The following is a 20,879-nucleotide window of genomic DNA, read 5'->3' as shown; positions in this document are numbered from 1 at the left end:
TACCATGTCCTATGAACTTAACCCACACATCTTTGGGCTATGGGAGGAAACCGGAGTATCCGGAGGAAACCCACGCAGACATGGAGAAAACATGCAAACTCCACACAGACAGTGATCCGAAGCCAGAATTGAACTGGGGTCCATGACACTGTGAGGCAGCAGTACTAACCTCTGGGACCCCAGAGGATTACCCAGAGTCTCTGGATTACAAGTCCAGATAATACCAGTACGTCATCACCTCCCCATTAATTAAATAAATCCGGAATAAAAAGCTAGTTTCAGTAATGGTGACCGTAAAACTACTAAGTTACCCTAAAATCCATTAGAAGCATGGATTTTCCTTCAGGGAATGAAATTTGCAGTTCTTAACACAGCAGTGGGGTTGATTCATATTGACTCTCTGAAACGATCGAGCAAGGCACTCAGCTGTACAGCAATTAAAAAGATGCACAAGAATGAAACCAAACAAATCAATTGGCTTTGATGTAGGCATCGATCAGGACACAACAAAGGCACGGCCCAGCCTCTTCGACCTTGAAAAGTCCTTCTCATTAACATTTGCAGATGTGTGCCATTATTGAGAGAACAGTCAAGCAACAGCCTAACATAGTCACACACACAGATGTCCCAGACTCCTCCACTGCCATCCTTGGCAAGGACACCACCCCGAGAGGTGGAGACACAGTAGTTTGCAGTCAGGAGAGAGTGGCCCTGGGAGTCATAGAATCCTACAGTGCAGAAGAAGGCCATTCGGCCCATTGGGTCTGCAGTGACCACAATCCCACCCAGGCCCTATCCCCATAACCCCATGCATTTACCATACTAGTCCCCCTCACGTTGAGGAGCAATTTAGCATGGCCAATCCACCTCACCTGTATGTCTTCAAAACGTGGGAGGAAACCGGAGCACCTGGAGGAAACCCACATAGACTTGGGGAGAACGTGCAAGCTCCACATAGACAGTGACCCAAACCGGGAATCAAACCCAGATCCCTGGCTCTGTGAAGTAGCAGTGCTAACCACTGTGCTATCCATGAATTGGCTTTGGCTGTGACTTTGACCACTTCTAATGTTAATTAATTTGATTTATTATTGTCATATTTATTGAGAAACTGTGAAAAATACTGTTTCCTATACAGATAAACCATAGAGTACATGGGGAGAAGGATAGGAGGGGGTGCAGAATGTAGTGTTACAGTCATAGCTAGGGTATTAAGGAAGATCAGATTAACATATGGTAGGTCCAATCAAAAGTCTGATTGCAACAGGGAAGAAGCTTTGAGTTGGTTGGTACCAAATCTCAGACTTTTGTATCTTTTCCTGACGGAAGAAGTTAGAAGAGAGTAGTGGATGGGGTCCTTGATTATTCGGAGACAGTGAGGAGTAGGAAACATTGACTCCAGACCTCATGAAGTCTTATTGCGCTAGTTTAAATACTGGCGAGGAAACTTGCTGCTAATTATCAATTCCTGCCCTCCTTTGGCTGAAGTATTAGTACTCCTCCATCAGTACTTCTCCAGTGAGAAGAAGTGAGCCAGCAGCATCACTACTGATCGGTTTGGCCGGGTTCTGAAGGATATATCTGTCAGACCAGGCCTGTAACAAGGTGGTGAGAGCACCAACCTGAGGGAAAATCCTACACATCCTCATAGAAGAGCAAAATACAGCACAGGAACAGGCCCTTTGGCCTTCCAAGCCTGTGTTGACAGTGACGCCTTAACTAAACTTAAAAAAACCTTCTGCCCTTACTTGGTCCGTATCCCTCTATTCCCTCCTTATTCATGTACCATCTAAATACCACTTAAATATTGCTAATGTGCTTGTTTCTACAACTTTCTCTGGCAGTGCGTTCCAAGCACCCACCACTTTGCGTGAAAAATCTCCCCCGCACATCTCCCTTAAACTTTCGCTCTCTCACCTTGAACCTGTGCCCCCTTGTAAGTGACACTTTAATCTGGGAAAAAGCCTCTGACTATCCATCCTGTCTGTGCCTCTCATCATTTTGTAGACCTTTATCAGGTCTCTCCTCAGCCTCTGACTTTCCAGTGAAAACAATCCTAGTTTAGTCAATCTCTCCTCACAGTCAACACCCTCGAGACCAGACACGTCACAGCTGCATCTGTCCGTGACAGTTTTTGTAGGAATGATCACAGTGCAGTTTTGTTAAGAGTCCTGTCTTCACACCAAATATACCCTCCACCAAATGGTTCGGTGGTAAAACTGGGCATCCTCGAGGTGCTGTAGACCTTCTGCAGTTGTACAGTCTGCAAACTCACGGCCCAACCCATTCCTCACTCTACCATTACTATCAAGGCAAGGGCCCCACTCTACTTCAATGAGACGTGAAGAACATGCCGGGAGCAGTACAATCCCTAAAACTGAAGAGCCAATGTGGTGAAATGACAGCCCAGCTAAACAATGGAAGCAGCATGTTAGTAACTGAATTAAGCAGTGCCACAAACATGTGTAGTCATGCCACATCCGGTTGTGAATGCTGGTGGCCAGTTGAACAATGAATGGGTAGAAGAATCAACATGAAATTTTCTACCTAGAACTGCCAAGTGAATGACACATCTCAGGCCTTTCCTCAAGCCCTTGACACAATTCAATTTACTCCACGTGCTATCAAGAAGTAGATAACCTGGATACAACTAAGGCTATGATTCCTCACAACATCCTGGCTGATGTATTAAAAACCTGTGCTCCAGAACAAGCCTCATCCATAGCACCCAGTCTCCTTTCCTTCTCTATTAACAGTATACTTTGTCTGTATAGAGCACAAGAAACAATACTTTTCACTGTATGTCAATACATGGAACAGTAATAAATCAAATCAAATCAAACCAGTTGAAAAATTGGCCTAGGTGTATCCTGTCCACAAAAAGCAGAACAAATTTTATCTGACCAATTATTTGTCCATCAGCCTACTCTCAATCACCAGTAAATTGATGCGATTGATAAGCACTTTACTTGGCCTGCTTATTTTGGGTTCGGTCAAGACCACTCTCCTCCAGACCTCATTTCAGCCTTGCTCCTAACACAGACAAACAATGCTGATTTTCAGAGGTCAGATGGGAGCAATTGCCTCTGACATCAAGGCAGCGTGCGATTGAGTGGCTATCAGATTCCGAGTGAAATTGAAGAAAATGGGAACTGGGAGGAAACATTCCACTGCTTGGCAAGTCATACCTAGCACAAAGCCAAATGGTTGGAGACCAATCATCTCATCCTGGGGTGGGGAGGGGACATCACCACAGAAGTTCCTCACTGCAGTGAACTGGGTCCAAACATCTTCAGCTGTTTCATCAATGACATTAGATCAAACATGAGGGTGGGGGATGTTCACTGATGATTCCACAATGGTCAATTCCATTTCCTCAGATATCCAATCAGTGCATGGTGCCAAATGAGTGGGCTGAAATGTAACATTAACAATACAATGCCACTGAATCCCCCATCATCAATACTGTGGCAAACTTAACTGGACCAGCCAGATAAAGTTTATTTATTAGTCACAAGCAGCTTACATTCACACTGTAATGAAATTACTGTGAAAATCCCCTAGTTGCCACACTCCAGCGCCTGTTCGGGTACACTGAGGGGCAATTTAGCATGAGCAATGAATCTAAACTGCATATCTTTGGACTGTGGGAGGAAACCCACGCAGACACGGGGAGACAGTGCAAACTCAACACAGACTGTGACCCAAGCCGGGAATCGAACGCAGGTCTCTGGCGCTGTGAGGCAGCAGTGCTAACCACTGTGCCACTGTGATGAACACTTCAGCTGTAAGGCCAGATGAAAGGCTGGATATTCTGCAGCAAGTGATGAACTGCTTGACTCCCTAACACCGCTGCAAAGCACAAGTCAGGAATGTGATGGAATACTCCGCATTTCCTTGGATGAATACAGCTCCAACACACAAGAAGCTTAATATCATCCAGGTCAAAGCAGCCTGTTTCATTTGCATTCTGCCCATCATCTTATACACTCACTTCCTCCACCATAGTAACACCAGTGGTGAACCAGCTACAAAGTGTGCTGCAGCATCTTGCCAAGGCTCCTTGGACAACAAACCTACAATTTCTACCACCTAGAAGGATAAGGGCAGCAGTTGTTTTGAAACACCGCTACCCACAAGCTTCCTTCACCATCCTAAATTCAAAGTATATCACAATTTCTTCACCATCATTGAGTCATGATTGTGGACCCCTCCCCCACTCCCCACTAATAGCACTGTGGAAATATCTTCACTCTATGGATTGCAGGTGATTCTACACTGTCTTCTCAAGGGCAATTAGGCTATGACAAGGCCAATACTACCTGGAATTTAGAAGAATAGATGGATAAAGTAGACATGGAGTGGATGCTTCCTCTTTTGGAGCATTCTAGGATGACAGGTCATAGTCTTAGGATAAGGGGTAGCAAATTTAAAACAAACAGAGTTGAGGAGAAACTATTTCTCCCAAAGGGTTGCGAGTCAGTGGAATTAGCGACCCCAAAGTGCAGTGGATGCTGGGGGGAGAATTTAAGGAGGAGTTAGACAGATTTTTATTTGGTAATGGGTTGATGGTTTATGGGGAGAAGACAGGAAAATGGGGATGAGGAGCATATCAGCCATTATCATATGGCAGAGCAGACTCGATGGGCTGAATAGCCAAATTCTGCACCTGTATTTTATGAACTTATGAACTAAAGATTTTCACAGGAAGTTTTAATGATCATAGAGTCATAGAATCCTACAGTGCAGAAGAAGGCCATTCAGCCCATTGAGTCTGCACTGACCACAGTTCCACCCAAGCCCTATCCTCATAACCCCATACAAGAGTGGCCAATCCACCTGACCCACACATCTTTGGACTGTGGGAGGAAACCGGAGCACCTGGAGGAAACCCACGCAGACACAGGAAGAATGTGCAAACTCCACACAGCCAGTGACCCAAGGCAAGAATCAAACACAGGCCCCTGGCACTGTGAGGCAGCATTGCTAACCACTGTCCCACCCGTGCCGCCCCTGATGGAGCCTTTATGGTCCTGCTATCAGTGGTGGAGTGGAGGGAGAAGCAGGAGGAGTATAGAACAGTCCATGGTCAAAGCTGCGAATCATGGTGATGGGAGGTTGCAAAAAGGTGGAGCCAAGACTATTAAAGGATTTGTAAATGGAAACGAGAATTATGACACAAATGTGAGGTCAGGAAGGCAGCAGAGGAAATGGTGATACCTCAGCAAGACTTAGCAGAGGAAAACATCCAAGTGGTAGAATTCTACATGAGTTTGGCTTACTCTACAGATCCGAAAGCTGGGTGAGAGGGAGGAGCTAAACATGTCTGAGGGCAGATATAGAATCAATAAATAAATCATAGAATAGAATCACAGAATACCTACAGTGCAGAAGGAGGCCATTTGGCCCACAAAACTCACATCAACAACAATCCCAACCAGGTCATATCATCGTAACCCTATGTATTTACCCTGCTAATCCCTCTGACATTACGGGGAATTTAACATAGCAAATCAGCCTGACCTGCACATCTTTGGACCGTGGGAGGAAACCAGAGCACCCGGAGGAAACCCACGCAGGCACAAGGAGAATTGCAGCTCCACAGGCAGTCACCCAAGGCCGGAATTGAACCTGGGTCCCTGGCACTGTGAGGCAGCAATGCTAACCACTGGGCCACCCTCGTGCTGTGAACAAATAGGCATCTGTTTTTCCCCTACGTCACAAAATGTAATGGCTAGAATTCAAATCTTACAGGCAGTTAGGATAACGTTGAATCAAATCTACAATTCACCTGAAGGGGTATAACCACAGTTTACTTTCAATGATGTATCCAAAAACATTGAAACTTAAAAACTAGAAGCAGGAGGAGGCCACTTAGCCCTTCGAGCCTGCTCCGCATTCATTTTGACCATGGCTGATCACCAAATTCAATATCCTGATCCCCACCCTTCCCCCCTATCCCTCGATCTCTTTAGCCCCAAAAGCTATATATAACTTCTTGAAAGGACACAAACTTTTGGCCTCAACTACTTTCTGTGGGAGTGAATTCCATACATTCACCACCCTCTGGGTGAAGAAATTTCTCCTCACCTCAGCTCAAAAACATTTATCCCTTATTTTCTAACAATGACCCCTAGCTCTGGACTTCCCTACCATTGGGAACGTTCTTTCTGAATCTACCCTGTCTAACCCTGTTAGAATTTTATACGTTTCTAAGGGAGCCCCTCTCACTCTTCTAAACTCCAGTGAATATAATCCTAACCAAATTAGTCTCTCCTCATATGACAGATCTGCCATCCCAGTAATCAGCCTGTAAACCTTCGCTGTGCTCCCTCTATAGTAAAGACATCCTTCCTCAGATAAGGATACCAAAACTGCATACAGTACATCAAGTGTGGCCTCACCAACGCCCCATACAATTGCAGCAAAACATCCTGATCCCTATAATCCTCTTGCTATGAAGGCCAACATTCTATTTGGCTTTACTGTCTGCTGTACCTGTGTGTTTACTTTTGGCGATTGATGTCCAAGGACGCCAAGATCTCACTGAGTATCTACCCCTCTCAACTTACAGCCATTCAAGTAATAATCTGTCTTTCTATTATTGCTACCAAAGTTGATGAGCTCACATTTATCCACATTATACTGCATTCCCATAATATGCCCACACGCTCGATCTGTCTAAATTACACTGAAGCATTTCTGCATCCTCCTCACAGTCCACCCTCTCACCGAACTTTGTATCATCTGCATATTTGGAGATAATACATTTAGTTCCCCCGTCCAAATCATTAATATATAATGTGAACAGTTTGGTCCTAGCACAGATCCCTGTGGAACCCTACTAGTCACTGACTGACAATCAGAAAAAGATCCATTTATGCCAACTCTTCGCTTCCTGTTTGCTAACCAGCTTTCTATCCATCAAGACATTACCTGCAATCCTATGTGCTTTAACTTTACATGGTAGTCTGTTATGTGAGACCTTGTCAGAAGCCTTCTGAAAGTCTAAATAAACCACATCTACTGGTTCGTCTCGGTCAACTCTACCAGTTAAATCTTCAATGATTTCCTGTAGATTTGTCAAGCATGATTTCCCTTTTGTAAGTCCATGCTGACTTTGTCTGATTATAACACTGCCTTCCAAATGCTGAGTTATGAATTCCAAGACACTCTGGAACATTTTGAGAAAAGCCTTCCTTACATTGTGCAATAAAGAGTCTCCATAACATTCATTGAAGCGGAAAAAGACAGAGTTTTCCTTTAACCAAAAGTCTGAGCACCCTCCATTCAATCCCAAAGTTGTGTTCAAATGATTCAAATATTCCAATCACAAATTTAAAATGGGACTATTTTCTTCAATAGCAAACATACAAAATTAAACAACTGAAAATTAGAAAGAACTTAACTTAGGCTGCTGGACAACTTGATAATTGTGATGTTAACGTACCTGCGAGAGCTTTTTTCAAATTAATGCTCGCAGCCTTAGGTGATGTCATTGTTGGGAGGGGGAAAAAAACCTGTGGGCAGGTCAGGTGACAGGGATTTCATTTTCAGTTTCAGTTTGGAATTGCAGTTTGGAGTTGAGTTTTAGAAGGGACAGCAAGTTATAAAGAAGTGTCTTCCAAAATTATGTTGGTTTCTTGACAGCTGGAAGTCTCTTGTTGTTGAGGGCTAGGCCAGAGTCTCACTGGTGCTTTTGGGAAGCTGCCTTGTCTTCAAACTGTTTGGGGTGAATCTAGAGAACTGCTGACTTCAACCAAGGGACTCAAATTTCCATTATCACGTGAGCAGTTGTCTGTGCTGTGTTAAATCTGTGAAAAGGGCTTTTGTTGTCTGTGGGTTTTGGTTTAATTGGAACACATCAGAGATATTGATTTGGAGTGGTTATTATAGTGGTTGTTTTGCTTCTTGTTTGTAATTGATCAGAGTTTTTGCTAATTTCCTTACTGTACATGTTAACTATATTCTTAAACTTTATTTGATAAAAGCTTGCTAGTTCTTTTTAAGGCGAGGATAGATAAATTTTTGACCAGTGAAGGAATTAAGGGTTATGGTGAGTGGGCGGGTAAATGGAGCTGAGTCCATGAAAAGATCAGCTATGATATTATTGAATGGCGGAGCAGGCTCAAGGGGCCAGACGGCCTACTCCTGCTCCTAGTTTTTATGTTCTTGTGGATCATTTGAATCATACCAGAAGTGAAACATCTTGTACTTACCCTGGCCAAATTCAATATGCAAAACTTATGATTCAGGCGGGCTTCAGGAAGTTTCTAACCTGAACCATAACAATAATAGCGTGGAGATTCCGACATTGGACTGAGGTTGCCACAGTAACTCACCCGATGAAGGAGCAGTACTCTAAAAGCTTGTGATACCAAATAAACCTATTGGACTTTAACCTGGTGTTGTGAGACTTCTTACAATAATGCAGAGGTATATGTATATTTTCTTGAATCTCCAAATTAGGACTAAGATCATTTCCTTCCCAATAGATATACAGGGTATTTTTTAAAACCACATTTGAAACTTCCCTAAACAGAAGAAGACTTAATGCTTGGAATGTTGTTATGAGGTGGATGGAGGATGCTCTCAATTTAAAACACACCTTTACTTGTTACCAGTGAAGCCTCTTTCATAATGCACAGGCAATCAGATAGCGAATGGATGTACTTGAAACTAACCTGGGAGGAACTGACAATTCTTCTCTTGTCTCGGCACCAGTCCATGCATAACACTTTATTTCCGTGGCCTTTTAGAGTCCGTCTTGTCTTCATCACAAACTGCCCGAGAGCCTCTGTTCGCTCAGCTACCTGGTGAACTGGCAAGGACAGCAAAGAAAGAAAGACTTCATTTGTAAAAATTAGACATGGAGTGGGAGATTACAAAATGGTTTATACCATGCTTGTTGAAGTGGACGTTTCATATAGTGAAAGCTTATCACCTCACCAAGGCAAATATAAACAGCAATCCCTTGACAATGGCTGCCCACACATCAAACTCTCAATGTTGGATGGTACCAATTTAATCTTCTTTTGCTATACACAGTTTAACCCTAAGTGGAAATGGATATTGTGCCTTCCAACATGGAGGATCATTTAGGGAGACATCACGATAAATTCAACTCAATGGTGAATTACTCAGACAGCCTCAGGCTTGCCTTCAGCTGAAGAGGGATGTCCTGCCCCTACCTGAGGTCTCCACACAAGTGTCAAGAACTGAATGTAGATAATTGTTATGGTCACATTCAGAATAATAAACTCAGTTTGTACACATAATATTCATTCCTTTTACTACTCCAGATTAATACTCAGCGCTGCTACTCCGGATTAATACTCAGCATCATTATTCTAGATTAATACTCAGTGCTGCTACTCCAGATTACTCAGAAGCACTGCTCCAGATTAATACTCAGTGCTGCTACTCCAGATTAATATTCCGTGTTGCTACTCCAGATTAATACTCATCAGGACGATTTCAGATAAATACTTGGCAATATCACGCCATTGTAAATAGATGGTTCAAACAATGGAATGTATCCTATCATATTGATTTTCACCATCACCATGTCAAATACAGCAGCGTAGCTTCACACTGATTGCCCACATATTAAACACATTAGAATGTCTGGTATCAATGTAGTCTGCTTTCAAATTTACTTTGTAACCCCAGATGAGAAGTGAAAAGATGAAATACTGTAGAACGCAAAAACAAGGGAATACAGGAAATAGAAGTTTCTGGAAATACCTGGTGGTATCAGAACAAAGGACCACTATGTTGATTGTTACAAAAACCCAACCCAATGGCAAAGTGGCACAGTGATTAGCACTACTGTCCTACAATGCCAAGGACCCGAGGTCTTGGGCCACTGTCTGTCTGGAGAGTGCACTTTCTCCCCATGTCTGCATGGGTTTTTCTGGACACTCCTGTTTCCTTCCACACTCCAAAGATATGCAATTGGCCGTACTAAATTGCCTCTTAGTGTCAGGGGTCTAGCAGGGTAAATATGGGGGTTACAGGGTTAGATCCTGGACGGTATTGTTGTCGGTATAGGTTCGATGAGCCAAATGACCTCCTTCTGCACTGTAGGGGATGTATGTATGGACTGTTTCATTAATGTCCTCTAGGGAAGGAAAGATGCTGTTACATACTGAGTTTACATGTGACCACCACAAAGAATTGCAGGGCATCACTTTCTCGGGGTAACTAAGGATGGACAGGGAATGGCAAACTAACTAGCTATGGTCACACATGAAAATGAGTGAACAGAAATGTTCTCCTGCATTGTACCCTGTATACCAGGAAATTAAGTCTTGTGCTATTCTGGAATGTAGTTCATACTTCAAAGAAAATGTAGCACATTAGATACAGGTGTGGGCCAATTCTTCTTGGAGGCCCAAACAATGTCAGATATTCTCCTGAAAGCATTGGGATTGGGGTTGTAGTTCTATTCAGTGATCTCTTATAAATCATGAGCAATTGGAGCTTGCTTTGACCATTGAAGTTTCATACCCACTTGGTTGCAACAACTAAACCACAATATCAGGTCACAAAAAGAGGAAATGCTGGAAAATCTCAACAGGTCTGATAACATCAGGGGGGTGCACGGTAGCACAGTGGTTAGCACTGCTGTCTCATAGCGCTAAGGACCTGGGTTCTATTCCCGGCTTGGGTCATTGTCTGTGGAGTTTGCACGTTCTCCCTGTGTCTGCATGAATTTCCTCTGGGTGCTCTAATTTCCTTCCACATTCTGAAAGACGGGCTGATTAGGTGCATTGACCTGAACAGGCGTCGGCGTGTGGTGATTAGTGGAATTGCAACGTTAATGTAAGTCTTACTTGTGACTAATAAATAAACTTTATCTATGGAGAGAGATAGAGTCAACATCTCAAGACATTAGCTCTGTTCTCTCTTCAAAGATAAAGTCAGATAAAGTTCTCTCTCCACAGATGCTGTCAAACTTGCTGAGATTTTCAAGCATTTTCTGTTTTTGTTTCAGATTCAAGCATCCGCAGTACTTTGCTTTAACCACGGTAGCAGATACCTGGTTCCCGTTCAAGTAGGCCAAAATGAAGACATTTCATACAGCCCAGTTCATGTTTTGGATTTTTTCCCCCATCTTTGCAGTCTAGACTTTCCACCTTCGCTACAGCAACAAGCCATTAATCTTCCATCACTATTGCAGGACAGAGAGCACAGAGACCACCTGAGCATGGCCCAGGTCACAGGTTACCTTCTCAAAGGTTACATTGAGAAAATAATTCATTCTTTGTTGTTAGGCTGCACAAACATGCTGTTCTGCTATCATCACGATCAAGCAGCACAACAATAAAGGGCTATTGCTTTCATTGTTAAAAGTTATTTTAATCTACGTTCCATTATTCACCTGACATATAACTGGACATTCGGATGGAATCAATAAAGAGTCTTTGAGAAAAGCCAAGAATTTTCCCTGTTCCAAAAGAGCAAAGACTTGTTTCCAATCAAATATTAACCGCTTCCCACCCCACCCCCGGAGCAGAGAGACCTGAATTAAACCAAAAACTGTAATGGGTTTTAGCTGGCACATTGGTTAGCACTGCTGCCTCACAGGGCCAGGGACCCAGGTTCGGTTCCCGGCTTGAGTCACTGTCTGAGCGGAGTCCGCAATGATGTTACACCAACACTGTAATGAAGTTACTGTGAAATTCCCTAGTCGCCACACTCCGGCTCCTATTTGGGTTCACTAGGGGAGAATTTAGCATGGCCAAAGCACCTAACCAGCACGCCTTGCAGATTGTGAGAGGAAACCGGAGCACTCAGAAGAAACCAACACGCACACAAGGGAACAAGCAGACTCCACACAGCCGGGAATTGACTCCAAGTCCCTGGAAATGTGAGGAGCAATGCTAACCACTGTGCCACCATGCCGGCCAATTGCATCTCTTGCAAAAAATCTCCAGAGATAATTACAGTGACAGACATGGAAATGCAGGGATGGTGTAACTATGGCATAGTGCAGGGGGGCTCAAAACCTTTTGGCTTCTTGTGTTTTATAAATTCCACCAGCACCCCTGCAACATAAGTATGTTTTTCTCTATAAAAGTAAGTTAAACAATTAAATATATTTAATATTATTTTTGTTCTGCTTATAACATGACAGCTATTTTGCCGTTTTTCCCCTCTTTGGGGTGAGCTTGTCTCTTTCTGCCACTTTCCAGCTGACCAGGGACATCTTGAGTAGAACCAAAGCACAAAGAGACATTTGACTCATCATATCTGCATTAGCTGAAAACAAGACACTCAGTCTAATCTGGCAATTGGTCCATAGACCTGCAGCTTCCACTACCTGAGGTGTCATCCAGATACGTTTGAAACAAGCTGAGTGTTTCTGCCTGTATTGCCCTTTCAGCAAAATGTATAAGCTCTTTTAAGCTTAAGTAAATACCTTTATTTGCTTAAGACACACTGTCTATACTTCTCATGGCCTCAGAAAAGCAGCCAGTATTATCAAGGACCCCATGCACCCCAGACATTCCCTCTTCCACCTTCTTCTGTTGGGAAAAAGATACAAAATCTGAGGTCACGTACCAGACGACTCAAGAACAGCTTCTTCCCTGCTGCCATCAGATCTTTGAACGGACCTACCTCATATTAAGCTGAACTTTCTCTGCACCCTAGCATGATTGTAACACTATATTCTGCACCCTCTCCTTTCTTTCTCCCCTCTATGATCTATGAACGGTATGCTATATAGAGCACAAAAACAAAACTTTTCACTGTCTCCCAATACATGTAACAATAATAAATCAAATCAAATTGAACTTCCCAATGGAAGAGCAAACTGTAGCTCAGTGAAGGTTAAAAGAGTGAAATCTCATATATGAGGGGTGGGGTGGGAAACTAAGGTGAAATTAGAAGGCTGAAGAAAACATGGGACACTTTGGGAGAATTTTGCCATTTGATTTAATGCAGTAATCTTGTCGCTGGGCAGCCTTGAGATGAAGAAGTCACGGCAACGCATCTTCAATGCTGTTTAGCCATAGTGCGTTGACTTCTTGCTGTCCTACCCCACTCCTCCATCCTGTTCAATGTCCAAACACTACCAAGCTTGCTCTTTCCCTTTTACACTTCAACCAAGACCTACGTAAATACCAAGACCCACCCCAACACTCTGACTTATTCTCATTGGGTGGAATGCCATCATTGACAGAGCACCTCCAGGCTGACTCTAGCGCTGATAGGTCTATTACCATGTCAGTGTTTCTTTTCCCCACACATACTGTGGCTATTTTAGTCAGACCCCCTTGATGCTTTGCAATTCCCTGGCACAGAGGATAGTCACCGGTGTACATAACACGTTTAACACATGGCATAAAATTAGGTGTGTGATGTTCTTTGCAGCAGGGCATTCCGATACTACTTCTGCCATCCTTTTAAAGCCAAAGTTGCATTTTAAAACCAGGTGCCGGCTTGCACTCAGGCAGGAGAGAATTTGGACAGCGTGGCACCTCGCAAAAAGGTTCTTTCACACCTGTAGGACCAATGATCCTAAAAATGGGTCTGCTAACTCCCTTTGAGTGAGAGAACTTTACTGACAACAGGAGATGGAACCAAAGATGCCAATATTTAAATAAATATATACACACCTGAAAATGTTGCATGCGAGTGGCACAGAGCATCACTAAAAGCTGATGAAAGCACCCACACTAGTGCAAGGTTGTTGTATGGGCTCATTGAAAAAAAATCTGCATCTACTTCACCGCCCGTGTTAAATGCTGCAAAGGGGATTGTGCCTTTAAGGGGAGTGCAAGGCCACAGCCATGTTCAGACAGTGGAGCCCAGGCACAGTCCCTGGGCCCGGCTTGCTGCTGATACTTACGCTCCACATCATGAAGCTTTGCCCTCTCCTCCTCCAGTTTACCCTTGAGCGTCTCTGCCTCGTCTCTCAAGGATGACACGGTCTCATTCTCCTGCAGCCCCTCAGTCGCCATCTTTTTGACCAAGAGAGAAAGATAACACACAAAAAAGAAAGGTTTGCGGTGAATCTAAAGGTGTTGTTTTGTTGACAGGCGGGAAGATGCCAGCAGCTTCAGCTGATACAGTTAGATGGAGGCTGCTTGACGTCAGTGGGAGGGTACTGAAATTCACCAGCCTCCAATTAAGGAAACATTTCTGAAATGACCAAGCAGAGAGAGAGAGAGAGGAGGGTTCATAAAAAACAAACCCAGAAATCACTTCTTCCCCAGTGGCTGCGGGAGATGTATTCAATCAGACAGCCTTGTTACCTCTGCACTGTGAATGTTATTGTCTCGGTCCTTCCTCCACAGGGGACCATGAGAAAGCGTCAATTTCAAAAGTAACCACCTCCTCACCCACACTTAAAGAAAGTGCTGATTTACAGATCCATCCCTGCCCCCACCTTCCCGGGACAAACATGCTATACAAAGAAAAACATACCGTTGGTAGAGAAGAAAAGAGCGCAGAATGGAGAGTTACAGTCATAGCTAGAGTGGCGAGAAAGATAAGTTTAGTTATTAATCACAAGTAAGGCTTACATTAACACTGCAATGAAGTTACTGTGAAAATCCCCTAGTTGCCACACTCCTGCACCTGTTTGAGTACACTGAGGGAGAATTTAGCATGGGCAATGCCTCTAACCAGCACATCCTTTGGACTGTGGAAGGAGACTGGAGCACCTGGAGGAAACCCACACAGACACAGGGAGAATGTGCAAACTCCACATAGACAGTGACCCAGGAATAGAACCTGGGTCCCTGGTGCTGTGAAGCAGCAGTGCTAACCATTTTTAAAAAGATCTTTTTAAAAAACTTATTTTGAGTCGATCTGTCCCCAAAATAGTTGCAACTGCCCCCCCCAACTCTCACTGCTTTGTAACTTACCATGCTCACAGACCTGAACCCGCACCCCCTATTTATCCCAACACTCCTGACTTGTTCAGGCATCTGCAAACTGCACCAGAAGCGACCAAGTCAGAGCGGATTTTATTTATATAACATAAAGGCAATATACTGCTGGAATCTGAAACAAATGTTCCAGATTTCCAGCCTTTGCGTTATTTGTTTATGTTGTTTATTTCTATTCGTTGGTTTGTGGGCATCACTTGCAAAGCCAGCATTTATTGCCCATTCCTAATTGCCTAGAGAATGTGGGAGTCAACAATGGTCATGAGCTGTTACAGTCCATGTTGTGCAGGTACACCCACAGTGCTGTTAGGGAGGGAGTTCCAGGATTTTAACCCAACAGCAATTAAAAAAAAACGGTGATATAGTTCCAAGTCAGGATGGTTTGTGACTTGGAGGGGAATTTGCAGATCATGGCATTCCCATGGAATTGTTGCCATTGCCCTTCTACATGTTGGGGATCACAGATTTTGAAGGCGTTATTGAAGGAGTGCATAGCGAGTTGCTGCAGTACATCATATAGCTGGTACGCACTGCTGTCACTGTATGCCAGAGGAGGAAGGGATGAATGTTTAAAATGGTCGATGGAATGCCAATCAAGCAGGCTGCTTTGTCCTAATAGTGTCAAGTTCTTGAGTGTTGTTGGGGCTGCACTCATCCAGATGAGTGAGGAATATTCATACAATGCCTGTCCATCATTAAAGTGATGGGCAGACATTGGGGAATCAGGAAGTGAATTGCAGAATTTCCAACTTCTGACCCACGTTCATAGCCACACTACTTTTATAGCTGCTCTGGTAAGATTCAGAATGTCAATAGTGAGGTCATTTAGGGTTAGTCGAGGGGGAAATGGTAAGTTTCTCTCATGTTAGTGAAGGTCATAGCCTGGCAGTTGTGTAGTGTGAATGCTGCCACTAGCAGCCTGGAATGTTGTCCAGGTCTTGTTGCATGTGGGCATAAGAATATAAGAACTAGGAGCAGGAGTCGGCCATCTGGCTCCTCGAGCCTGCTCCACCATTCAGTAAGATCATGGCTAATCTTTTTGTGGACTCAGCTGCATTTACCCACCCGCTCACCATAACCTTTAATTCCTTTACTGTACAAAAAATTACCTATCCTTGCCTTAAAACATCCAATGAGGTAGCCTCAACTGCTTCACTGGGCAGGGAATTCCACAGATTCACAATTCTTTGTGTGAAGAAGTTCCTCCTCAACTCAATCCTAAATCTCCTTCCTCTTATTTTGGGGTTATTCCCCCTAGTTCTGGTTTCACCCACCTGTGGAAACAACTTCCCTGCTTCTATTTTATCTATTTCCTTCATAATCTTACATGTTTCTATAAGATCTCCCCTCATTCTTCTGAATTCCAACGAGTATAGCCCCAGTCTATGAACTATGAGGAGAAGCTGAATAAACTAGGCTTGTACTCGTTAGAGTTTAGAAGAATGAGGGGAGATCTCATTGAGACGTATAAGATGATGAATGGGATGGATAGGATAGAGGTGGAGAGGCTCTTCCTGCTCAGAAAGGACAGTAGGACTAGGGGGCACAGCCTCAAGATAAAGGAGGGGCGGTTGAGAACGGAGTTGAGGAGGAACTTCTTCACTCAAAGGGTGGTGAATCTCTGGAATTCTCTGCCCATTGAAGTGGTGGAGGCTGCCTCGCTAAATATTTTTAAGACGCGGTTGATGGGTTTTTGATAAGAGAGGGGATTAAGGGTTATGGGGAGAGGGCGGGAATGTGGAACTGAGACACGACAGATCAGCCATGATCTTATTGAATGGTGGGGCAGGCTCGAGGGGCTAGATGGCCTACTCCTGCTCCTATTTCTTATGTTCTTATGTTCTTAAGTTCTTATGTTCAGTCTACTCAGTCCCTCCTCATAAGCCAACCCTCTCAACTTGGAACCAACCTAGTGAATCTCCTCTGCACCCCCTCCAGTGCCAGTATATCCTTTCTCAAGTAAGGCATGGATCGCTTCTGTATCTGAGGAGCTACAAATGGTATTGAACACTAATAAATAATCAGTGAACATCTCCATTTCCAACTCTATGATGGAGGAAAAGTCATTGATGAAGCAGATAAAGGAAGGTTGGGCCTAACTCACCAGCCAGTTTAGAGGAAAGTGCTAAATGTTTACCTTGTCATCAGCAATTCCTAATCTTATGAAAGAAATGTGGTGGCATGGTGGCATAACTGCTGTCTCACAGTACCAGCGACCTGGATTTGATTCCCAGCTTGGGTTACTGTCTGTGTGGAGTTGCATGTTCTCCTGTGTCTGTGTGGGTTTCCTTTGAGTGCTCTGGTTTCCTCTCACAATGCAAAGATGTTCAGATTAGGTGGATTGGTCATACTAACTTGTCCCTTAGTGTCAGGGGGACTAGCTAGGGTTAATGCATGGGGTTGCTAGGATGGGATTGTGATCAGTGCAGACTTGATGGGCCGAATGACTCCCTTCTGCACTGTCGGGATTTTATGATAGAATTGTGGAGGTTATAAAGCAGAAGAAGTTTTAGCCAATTGTATTAGCTCTCACTGTAGAACTAACAAAATCAAATTAATTTTCCAACACTTTCCCCATGGCCTTTGATATTTCCCTTCAAGTGTTTACCTAGCTCTCACCTAAGGCTTAATTATAATGTGAAGAAATTTCCACCTTGCATTGATGCTAAACTATCAGTGTAAATGTGACATCACAGTGAAGTGAAGTGACAATTTGGGTTTGGAGCGTAATGCCTGATTTACCAAATATTTAGAGATGCTTTGGACCCTCGGCATTTGTAAATCTACCTGTCATAGAGTTCAATACTTTGAAAATAGGAATTCTGCTCTCTCTTATTGCACTTCTAAAGTTCCAGCCAGCCAAGCAATATGAACCAGGTTCTGTGACCTAAACTGGTCAGTTGCACCCTTCAAAGCAGAGAATCACTCAGCTTCCATTGATACTTATGGTTTTGCATTCCAAATTCCAATAATTCCATATGAATTAAAGCTTCTTAGAGCACATTTAGTCTGTACTGTGATGTCTGTGAGAACTGTTTTCACTGGAATGTATTAGCTGATGGATGATGGAAGCAGAGTCAGCAGCAACTTTCAAAAGGGAATTGGATAAATATTTGAATTGGAAACACTTGCAGGGTTATGGCGGATGAGCAGTGGAGTGGGATTTGTTGATAGCCCTTTTCAAAGAGCTGGTACAGGCATGGTGGGCCAAATGGTCTTCTGTGCTGTATGATTCTATAATGGTGAAAGGAGTTTGAATCCTGTATCAAGATCTGACCAAGCACCAGAATAAAGTTCAGTAACAGCTTCTGGAAAAGGAGGCCTCACTGAGCTTTTTTGTGTTATTAATATTCCAATATTAGCAACCTATTGAAGGTGTTTGGGGTCCAGGCCTGTAGTAAGCTGGTTAAGTTTAATAAAATTCACATTCCCTCTGTTAATCTGTTAAAAACACATTTGGAGTCTGAATCATGTTGGTGAATTCAGTAAATCACATGGTGCCGTACCATTTCCACGCACAGGGAACAGTAGTTGATCTGTTCCTCGTTGATATAAAGGTTCCGCAATGGTCCCACCTCCTGGCATTTTTCACAGGGACCAAAGGTCGCTGCAGCAAACGTCTGGTCACACATCTTTCAGGAAGCCTGGTCTGGAATTGTAGACAGAAGAAGGAAAATTAGGGAAGAGATAACAGTTTTAATCAGTGTTGTCAAATCCACACAGCCTAATCCAATTAGATACAACTGTACACATGCAGACGCACAAACAGTCACGTACGAGCATGGGCAGCACTGCACAGTGGTTAGCACTAGTGCCTCACAGAGCCAGGGACCTGGGTTCAATTCCAGCCTGGGGTCACTGTGTGGAGCCTGCACATTCTCCCTGTGGATTTCCTCTGGGTGCTCTGGTTTCCTCTCACAGTGCAAAAATGTGCAAGTTGGATGGATTGGTCATGCTAAATTGCCCCCTAGTGTCCCAAGATGTTTAGGTTCGGGGATTAGTGGGGGTAAATAAATGGGGTTACAGATATAGATCTTTAGTAAGATGCCCTGTTGGTGCAGACTTGGTGGGCCGAATGGCCTCCTCCTGCTCTGTAGGGATTCTATGAACACAAACACACACAGACAAACATAGATAAACACAGGCAGTAAAGATAAACGCACACATTCGCCAAATTCTACCACCCCACCAGCCACAAAATCAGAGCAGGTGAGGGGCGGACAATGGAAGTGTCTATTAACCTTGGGTGGGATTTTCCGGTCTCGGGTTGAGTGAGACCGTAAAATCCCACTCATTGCCTTCTCTTTGGCCTCATTAACAAAGATGTGACGATGCTGGCGTTGGATTGGGGTAAACACAGTAAGAAGTTTACCTGATGAAGGTGCAGCGCTCCGAAAGCTAGTGGCTTGTGCTACCAAATAAACCTGTTGGACTTTAACCTGGTGTTGTGAGACTCCTCATCAACAAAGCCAAGCAATCCATTCAAAAGCTCAATTGCCTTTTGCTATATTTTTGATAGTGACATGCAATAAAAATAAACTTAATAATATCCTTAGCAAAAGAACATCAGCCCGGGTCAGATCTTCTCCTCACTCCAAGATTCTTTACTTTGAAGGTCAATTTGCCCACCAATCCTGAAGATTTTACAAAAGTATAAAACCACAGATTCTGGAAATCAGAAATAAAATCAGGAAATGCTCAGCAGGTCAGGCAGCAATGGCAGAGAGAGAAATGAATTTCGCATTTTGGATTAATGACATCCCATCAGAACTGTTCGGTTTCTCTTAGCAGAGATCCTGCCAGACTTGCTGATAACTTTTAGCATTCCTGATTTTCCCAACTACAAAACAATCTGTACTGGACATAGTCAGTCTTTTCAATTTTATTTCTTAGTGTCACAAGTTGGCTTACATTAACACTGCAATAAAGTTACTGTGAAATCCCCTAGTCGCCACACTCCGGCACCTGTTTGGGTACACTGAGGGAGAATTTAGCACAGCCAATGCACCTAACCAGCACGTCTTTTGGACTGTGGGAAGAAACCGGAGCACCCGGAGGAAACCCACGCAGACACGGGGAGAATGTGCAGACTCCGCACAGACAGTGACCCAAGCCAGGAATTGAGCCCAGAACCCTAGTGCTGTGAGGCAACAGTGCTCACCGCTGTGACATGTCAGATAAAGGAACACGTAAAATATCCATAGGGTTTAGCAATTGGAATTATCATTCAGGTTCCATGAAGGTCTTCCTCACTGACGATTATTTCCTTGCTTTTAAATGCCGAAAATCAAATAACTCTTAAACATTTGCTGGAATGGGAGAAGCAAAGACATTTCTTTACAGGTTTAGCTGCCAATGTTTGAGCATTGAATGTCAAAGTCAGACATACCTGCTTGCTGTAGGAAGAATACAGGTGAGAGGCTGAGGTCGGGCTCTGAAAGACTGAGAATTTGAGAGCTTGATCCACTTAAAGACCCATCAATTAATCTTCTTAAATGGTTACAGGTCATATAGAATATTTTTCACAGACACCTTCCCTCTGGACTTTATATTCACTTTAACTTTCCACTTTATTCTTGCAAACATGAAGACTCCAAAAGAAAATTGTATTAAATATTTCACAGCTCTCTAGATATTGGGAACTATTGTGTTGAGGCAATATAAGGTTCAAGGGCATCCTTAAACGGATCAAAGTATTGATCACGTGACTTAATCCCTACAGTACAGAAGGAGACCATTTGGCATATCATGTCTGCGCTGCCGCTTTGAAAGAGCAACTTACACAGGCCCACCCCACCCCCACTCACACCCCCACACTCACCCTATCCCAGTAACCGCATTCAGAAGGAGACCATTTGGCCCATTGCATCTGCACTGACTCTCTGAAAGAGCAACTTACACAGGCCCAACCCATCCTCACGCCAACCCACCCCACCTCATCTCGTGCAAAAGGAGGCTATTTGGCCTGTCATT

General features: G+C 43.7%; 1 protein-coding gene across 1 annotated transcript in view; it reads right to left on the bottom strand.

Moving 5' to 3' along the window:
- The window catches only part of gnb5b (guanine nucleotide binding protein (G protein), beta 5b), a 116,270-nt gene extending 95,867 nt beyond the window's left edge, over positions 1-20,403 (bottom strand). The window contains exons 1-4 of the mRNA XM_080214307.1: positions 20,296-20,403; positions 18,413-18,555; positions 13,862-13,973; positions 8,685-8,821 (exon numbers count right to left, since the gene is read on the bottom strand). Of these exons, the coding sequence (XP_080070433.1) occupies positions 8,685-8,821; positions 13,862-13,973; positions 18,413-18,538 (375 nt within the window). The 5' untranslated portion in view covers positions 18,539-18,555; positions 20,296-20,403. The remainder of the gene's footprint in view (positions 1-8,684; positions 8,822-13,861; positions 13,974-18,412; positions 18,556-20,295) is intronic.
- Between the last annotated feature and the right edge of the window lie 476 nt (positions 20,404-20,879).

Source organism: Carcharhinus amblyrhynchos, chromosome 28 (genome assembly GCF_965287045.1).
Source record: "Carcharhinus amblyrhynchos chromosome 28, sCarAmb.v2.hapA, whole genome shotgun sequence".
Taxonomy (NCBI): Eukaryota; Metazoa; Chordata; class Chondrichthyes; order Carcharhiniformes; family Carcharhinidae; genus Carcharhinus; species Carcharhinus amblyrhynchos.
The sequence above is the reverse complement of the archived record's forward strand: the minus strand, read 5'-3'. Positions and strand labels throughout refer to the sequence as shown.